Source organism: Chiloscyllium plagiosum, chromosome 48 (genome assembly GCF_004010195.1).
Source record: "Chiloscyllium plagiosum isolate BGI_BamShark_2017 chromosome 48, ASM401019v2, whole genome shotgun sequence".
Lineage (NCBI taxonomy): Eukaryota > Metazoa > Chordata > Chondrichthyes > Orectolobiformes > Hemiscylliidae > Chiloscyllium > Chiloscyllium plagiosum.
Window position 1 is genome coordinate 5587604 of NC_057757.1, and position 7976 is coordinate 5595579.

Sequence of the window (7976 nt, forward strand, 5' to 3'; positions counted from 1 at the left end):
TCCCTCATTAACACAAAGCGAGCTCTGTAAGTAACACAGAACGTGGCGCTGAAACAGGTTCGAACCTCTCGCACACCACCTGAAAGTATTTTGTTCCATATTTCGATGGCCCCTCCCAGGACATTCAATTCTACAGGGGATACGTTTAAGAGGAAACGGTCTGGGGCGTTTTCAGAAGCGATGAATTAATTATACATTCCTGTTCTCCAGAGCCAGCTGCTACTGTCCCCGGGCCACACTGAATGTTTCTGAAGCCAGAAAGGGGCTCTAAAACGGTTTAATGTCCGCACCAGGTATGTCATGTGGGGTTTGGAACTGGGGAACACATCCGAACACAGGGTCACGCCAGCTTTATAAAAGTCAGCTGTCATCAGCACTGACTGAAATTCATCACAAAGCTCCCTCTACATTGTCCCCCCATCAAACACTCCCCAGGACAGGGACAGCATGGGGTTAGATACATAGTAAAGCTGCCTCTACACTGTCCCCCCCATCAAACACTCCCCAGGACAGAGACAGCATGGGGTTAGATACAGAGTAAAGCTCCCTCTATACTGTCCCCCATCATACACTCCCAGGACAGGGACAGCACGGGGTTAGATACAGAGTAAAGTTCTCTCTACACTGTCCCCCATCAGACACTCCCAGGACAGGGACAGCATGGGGTTAGATACAGAGTAAAGCTCCCTCTACACTGTCCCCCCCATCAGACACTCCCAGGACAGGTGCAGCACGGGATTAGATACAGAATAAAGCTCCCTCTACACAGTACTCACTCTGTTTTGTTTTTGTTTCAGGTTACCCGACCGGGCCTTCCCCTTACCCCTCCCCCCATGCCCCCCCGTACCCTGTGTCGCCGTACGGCTACGGCCCTGCCCCGGGACCCCTGGGGCACGATGCTCCTCCCCTTGGCTTCCTGCCCCACCCCCAGCCCAACATGCCCCCTCACCCCGTCAGCCCACCGGCCCCTTACAGTGTCCCGGGAGTTCCTGCCCCACCCACGGCTGCCCACCGCAGGCACCCTGAGGAGGAACCCGGCATCGTTCACAGCCCTCTGATCGGCGGGTCAGCTGCCAATCGGGAACTGGACTACCTGACACAGGTAAAGCTGGGGGGCGTTGGGCGTCGAGCGGGTGGGCACGTTCTGCCCCCTTTGTACAAACCTGTCCTTCCTCCCGGTTTCTCTCTCCGTAACGGGAAAACGGGAGTGAAGCTACAGCCAATGAGCAATGTATTAGTGAGAGTGCACCTGGGCTGGTACTGTCCAGTCCTTAAGCGAGGAGGGATGGGGCTTTGCTGTCCAGTACAATTGTGGCTTATCTCACGTCCTGGTCTCAACTCCACTCTCCCACCCACTCCCAATTCCAGCCCCTCACTGCTTGAAATACGTCTCCACCTTCGATTTATCCTGAGTCCCGGCCTCCGCAGATTCGCAAACCTTTGAGGGAAGTGTTACGACGTGGGGTAGGCCCCTCTGCTCATCGAGACCCCACACACAGAGAAGCCCACCTCACCCTGTAACCTGTTCGACTTCCCGAGGCACAGAACCACCCCAGAGGCTACTATTTAAAGTAAAAATTAACAGTTTTATTTCTAAACAGCTATTTGCCACTGCTTTCTGGTAAACCTATCTTTTACCTCCCCGCTCTACAACGCTGGTCTGATTAAAAACCCCAATTAAGATTTACAAAAAGAGATTCAAATTTCGAATCTAGCCAGCTGTCAAATCTTCTTTTGGTATCTTCCTCCGCAGATGTTGCTCTGTCGTCTTTTCTTTGGCGTTCTGCTTTATGGCCCTTTCATATGAGCAGGTACCCTTCAGAGGGTTATTCAGGTGGCAGTGTGTACTTGCTAGTTTGCCTGGCAGGTCTCCCCCTAACTGTTCAAAATGTCCAGTTTTTTATCCCAAAACATCACACCATTTCATCGGTTTGATGTTGTCACAAACAGTAAAAATCAAATTCGATTGGATTTTGGTATCTTGGGGGCATAAGTTAAACTGATCGGCTGAATTTGAATTTGTTTTTGTTCCATGGCAACTCATCACCAGCTATTTGATTCAACCAATCCTTACATTGTTACTACCAGCTATTTGATTCAACCAATCCTTACATTGTTACTTTGTTCAGGACTCTCTTTGCTTTCAGTCAGTCCTTCCTAGCTTCCTCTCTCTCTTAAAGGTACAGTACACACCTCTACACCTCTACACCTCCTCCTTCCTGATGTAAACCTGCTGTCCCTTGTTCTAAAGCGATGACCTCTCATTCGAGATTTACCCACTTGAGGAAACATCCCTTCTGTCTGCTTTATACAGAGCAAACCTTTTTATTAACCAACTCCTATGGGACCAGGAATGGGCCAGTTGATAAAATGTTCTGGATAGTCAGGACGTCCACATAATCAATGTAAAAACACGCACTGTGTAACAGAAACGCGGTGCAGGGGTGGGGGGGGAGGGGCTACACACATAACTTTTACACTTTATTTACAGCAAAAATCACTTATAGAATCATAGAGATGTACAGCATGGAAACAGATCCTGCTATTGTGATTTAATGCTGTAATGTTTTAAATCCTGTCATTGTACCAGCCTCCACCACTTCCTCTGGCAGCTCATTCCATACCCGTACCACCCTCTGCGTGAAAAAGTTGCCCCTTAGATCTTTTTTATATCTTTCCCCTCTCACCCTAAACCTATGCCCTCTAGTTCTGGACTCCTCCACCCCAGGGAAAAGACTTTGTCTAAAAGTGGCCTAACCAATGTCCTGTACAGCTGCAACATGACCTCCCAACTCCCTGTACTCAATACTCTGACTAATAAAGGAAAGCATACCAAACGCCGCCTTCACTATCCTATCTGCCTGCGACTCCACTTTCAAGGAGCTATGAACCTGCACTTCCAAGGTCTCTTTGTTCAGCAACACTCCACAGGACTGGAGTCATAGCGATGTACAGCATGGAGACAGACCCTTCGGTCCAACCCGTCCATGCTGACCAGATATCCCAACCCAATCTGGTCCCACCTGCCAGCACCCGGCCCATATCCCTCCAAACCCTTCCTATTCATATACCTATCCAAATGCCTCTTAAATGTTGCAATTGTACCAGCCTCTACCACATCCTCTGGCAGCTCATTCCATACACGTACCACCCTCTGCGGAAAAAGTTGCCCCTTAGGTTCCTTTTAAATCTTTCCCCTCTCACCTTAAACCCTCTAGTTTTGGAATTCCCCTCACCTGGGGTACTCCGACATTGAGGAGAAATTGAATCAAAATGTTGATATTCTGTGTGGCCATTCGATTGGACAAGTATATTTTCGTTCATGCGATCCAATGAAAGGAAATGATAATAATTGGACAGACAATTACGGTAAACTTTGCGGGATATGACGTTTATCGAGGGTGCTGCCTCCCTAGGTATTGGTTACTGGTCCTCAATGAGATCTCCTCGGTCGATGCCTGAGAACGTAGGCCTCAACTGCTCAATCTCTCCCTTGTAAAACAAACCCCTCAATTTCTGGAATCGCTTGGGTGAAACCCCTCTGAACATGTGAGGAAGTGTGCGATAACACTGCAGTTGCAGTATCACTAATACATTGCCCAACACTTCCCGATATTTATACTCTGTTCCTTTAGCAAGTGGGAAGTTTGGATTTGGCTTTCTGCCGTAGTTGCATTTTATTTTTCCTTGTTATTCCTGGAACTGGGACAGGAACTGAGAGGAAGGACACATTTCGAAAAAAACCTCATGTTGTTAACCATCTAGCTTCCTTGCCCTTATGAACATTACAGCGTCGAACCTGTCAGGGCTTTCCGCATGAGTCCATGGGAACAGGACCGCTGAACCTGCTCCCCCATTTAATACGGTCGTAGCTGGTTGAACACTATTCCCCCTCCCATAATCCTTCACACCACGGACAACCCATCAACCCCTAAGTCAGGTGAGGCCCGTTCTGGAGTACTGTGTGCAGTTCTGGTCACCCTGTTACAGGAAGGATATTATTAACCTGGAGAGGGCTTTGAAGAGATTTACCCGGACATTGCCAGGAATGGACGGGTGGCACAGTGGTTAGCACTGCTGCCTCACAGCGCCAGAGACCCGGGTTCAATTCCCACCTCAGGTGACTGACTGTGTGGAGTTTGCACATTCTCCCTGTGTCTGCGTGGGTTTCCTCCGGGTGCTCCGGTTTCCTCCCACAGTCCAAAGATGTGCAGGTTAGGGTGGATCGGTCATGCTAAATTACCCACAGTGCCCAGGGATGTGCAGGTTAGGCCGTGCTAAATTACCCATAGTGTTTGGTACATTAGTCAGAGGGAAATGGGTCTGGGCGGGTTACTCTCCGGAGGGTCGGTGTGGACTGGTTGGGCCGAAGGGCCTGTTTCCACACTGTAGGGAATCTAATCTTATCTAATGGAGGGTTTGGTTTAGAAGGAGAGACTGGGTAGGCTGGGGCTGTTTTCCCTGGAGCGTTGGAGGCTGAGGGGTGACCTTACAGGGGTTTATAAAATCATGAGGGATATAGAATGGTAGATGTCTTTTCCAGAGGGTGGTGGATTTCAGGACGAGGCGGGCATATGTTTTAGGTGAGAGAGACGTAAAAACCAGGAAGGGTAATTTTTTTCACACAGAGGGTGGTTCGTGTGTGGAACAATCTTCCTGAGGAAGTGGTGGATGCGGGTAGAGTTACAACGTTTAACAGATATTTGGATAAGGACATGAGTAGGAAAGGTTTATAGGGATATGGGCCAGGACAGGCAGCTGGGACTGGTTTAATCTGGGGAGGTGATGGCTGAGTGATGTTATCGATGGACTTGTTAATCCAGATAACGTTCCGGGGACCCAGGTTCACATCCGGCCTCGGCTGATGGTGGAATTTTAATTCAAGGAATTAAGAATCTAATGGTGACCGCGAAACCATTATCGGGAAAATCCCACGTGTCTTGCTAAGGTCCTTCGGGGGAGGAAGCTGCCATCTTTACCTGGTCAGGCCTACACGTGATTCCACAGCAATGGGCAACTGGGAATTGGCAATAAATACTGGGCCTAGCCATCCCGTGAGTGATTAAAGAAAAAAACAGATTATGTTCAGCATGGACTGGTTGGGCTGAAGGGTTTATTTCCCTGCTGTATGACTGTCCGACTGTATCTCAAACATACTCAGAGGCTGAGTTTCCATAACCCATTGTGGTTGGGTAAAGGGAACTGAGGAGAAAGTGAGGTCTGTAGATGCTGGAGATCAGAGCTGAAAATGTGTTGCTGGAAAAGCGCAGCAGGTCAGGCAGCATCCGAGGAGCAGGAAAAATCGACGTTTCGGGCAAAGACCATTCACTGGGACCGTAGGCAAGTGGGAACAGGGGCTTTCTCATCTGCTCCTGCTCCCTATCTCCTCTAGTTTGTGTTTATCTGTGACACTTGGAAAAAGACTGGAAAATCCAGATGCACAGGGAAGGTGGTCATTGCTTTGGATGGAAGATTAGAAGCTCCCAGGCCTTTTGAAAGAGATGGAGTAGTGGAAAATCACCAGCAACAATCCAGGGATTCACTGTTCAAATCCCAGCGGGGGTGCGGGAGAACGGGAGGGAGGCTGATGGATGGTCCCAAAACACATCGGGACGTAAAATCTAATCTCAGTGACGGCCAATCATTCGCCGTCGTTTAACCCAGCGGGGTTCGCGACTGCACCTTGAGGGATAGCGAACTGATGGGGGGGAGCGACAGCAGACTTGATGGGCCGAGTGGCCTAATTCTGCCGCCCTCCCACGCCACCCACACCCTGCTTTGAGCAAGGCCCTCAGTTCAAGGGGCAATTAGGATGGGGTGTTTGGAGTTCCCCGCCCCATGGGCGAGGGTATTGGAGACTGAGGTGTTGGAGATTGGGGCAATGTCCCCGGGGATTGGGCATGGTGGGTTAGTGGGCACCCACACCCTGCTTTGAGCAAGGCCCTCAGTTCAAGGGGCAATTAGGATGGGGTGTTTGGAGTTCCCCGCCCCATGGGCGAGGGTATTGGAGACTGAGGTGTTGGAGATTGGGGCAATGTCCCCGGGGATTGGGCATGGTGGGTTAGTGGGGTGGACATGGTGGGTTAGTGGGGAGGACATGGTGGGTTAGTGGGGAGGACATGGTGGGTTAGTGGGGAGGACATGGTGGGTTAGTGGGGTAGACATGGTGGGTCAGTGGGGAGGACATGGTGGGTTAGTGGGGAGGACATGGTGGGTTAGTGGGGAGGACATGGTGGGTTAGTGGGGAGGACATGGTGGGTTAGTGGGGAGGACATGGTGGGTTAGTGGGGAGGACATGGTGGGTCAGTGGGGAGGACATGGTGGGTTAGTGGGGAGGACATGGTGGGTCAGTGGGGAGGACATGGTGGGTTAGTGGGGAGGACATGGTGGGTTAGTGGGGAGGACATGGTGGGTTAGTGGGGAGGACATGGTGGGTTAGTGGGGAGGACATGGTGGGTTAGTGGGGAGGACATGGTGGGTTAGTGGGGAGGACATGGTGGGTTAGTGGGGAGGACATGGTGGGTTAGTGGGGAGGACATGGTGGGTTAGTGGGGAGGACATGGTGGGTTAGTGGGGAGGACATGGTGGGTTAGTGGGGAGGACATGGTGGGTTAGTGGGGAGGACATGGTGGGTTAGTGGGGAGGACATGGTGGGTTAGTGGGGAGGACATGGTGGGTTAGTGGGGAGGACATGGTGGGTTAGTGGGGAGGACATGGTGGGTTAGTGGGGAGGACATGGTGGGTTAGTGGGGAGGACATGGTGGGTTAGTGGGGAGGACATGGTGGGTTAGTGGGGAGGACATGGTGGGTTAGTGGGGAGGACATGGTGGGTTAGTGGGGAGGACATGGTGGGTTAGTGGGGAGGACATGGTGGGTTAGTGGGGAGGACATGGTGGGTTAGTGGGGAGGACATGGTGGGTTAGTGGGGAGGACATGGTGGGTTAGTGGGGAGGACATGGTGGGTTAGTGGGGAGGACATGGTGGGTTAGTGGGGAGGACATGGTGGGTTAGTGGGGAGGACATGGTGGGTTAGTGGGGAGGACATGGTGGGTTAGTGGGGAGGACATGGTGGGTTAGTGGGGAGGACATGGTGGGTTAGTGGGGAGGACATGGTGGGTTAGTGGGGAGGACATGGTGGGTTAGTGGGGAGGACATGGTGGGTTAGTGGGGAGGACATGGTGGGTTAGTGGGGAGGACATGGTGGGTTAGTGGGGAGGACATGGTGGGTTAGTGGGGAGGACATGGTGGGTTAGTGGGGAGGACATGGTGGGTTAGTGGGGAGGACATGGTGGGTTAGTGGGGAGGACATGGTGGGTTAGTGGGGAGGACATGGTGGGTTAGTGGGGAGGACATGGTGGGTTAGTGGGGAGGACATGGTGGGTTAGTGGGGAGGACATGGTGGGTTAGTGGGGAGGACATGGTGGGTTAGTGGGGAGGACATGGTGGGTTAGTGGGGAGGACATGGTGGGTTAGTGGGGAGGACATGGTGGGTTAGTGGGGAGGACATGGTGGGTTAGTGGGGAGGACATGGTGGGTTAGTGGGGAGGACATGGTGGGTTAGTGGGGAGGACATGGTGGGTTAGTGGGGAGGACATGGTGGGTTAGTGGGGAGGACATGGTGGGTTAGTGGGGAGGACATGGTGGGTTAGTGGGGAGGACATGGTGGGTTAGTGGGGAGGACATGGTGGGTTAGTGGGGAGGACATGGTGGGTTAGTGGGGAGGACATGGTGGGTTAGTGGGGAGGACATGGTGGGTTAGTGGGGAGGACATGGTGGGTTAGTGGGGAGGACATGGTGGGTTAGTGGGGAGGACATGGTGGGTTAGTGGGGAGGACATGGTGGGTTAGTGGGGAGGACATGGTGGGTTAGTGGGGAGGACATGGTGGGTTAGTGGGGAGGACATGGTGGGTTAGTGGGGAGGACATGGTGGGTTAGTGGGGAGGACATGGTGGGTTAGTGGGGAGGACATGGTGGGT

At 52.1% G+C, this 7976-nt stretch overlaps 1 protein-coding gene across 1 annotated transcript; it reads left to right on the forward strand.

Annotated features, from left to right (window-relative positions):
- On the forward strand, positions 1-1977 carry LOC122544433 (vegetative cell wall protein gp1-like). Its single transcript, XM_043683681.1, has 2 exons — positions 1-293; positions 798-1977. The coding sequence occupies exons 1-2, from the start codon at positions 281-283 to the stop codon at positions 1442-1444; spliced, it is 660 nt and encodes a 219-aa protein (XP_043539616.1). The 5' UTR covers positions 1-280; the 3' UTR covers positions 1445-1977.
- The last annotated feature ends 5999 nt before the right edge of the window (positions 1978-7976 follow it).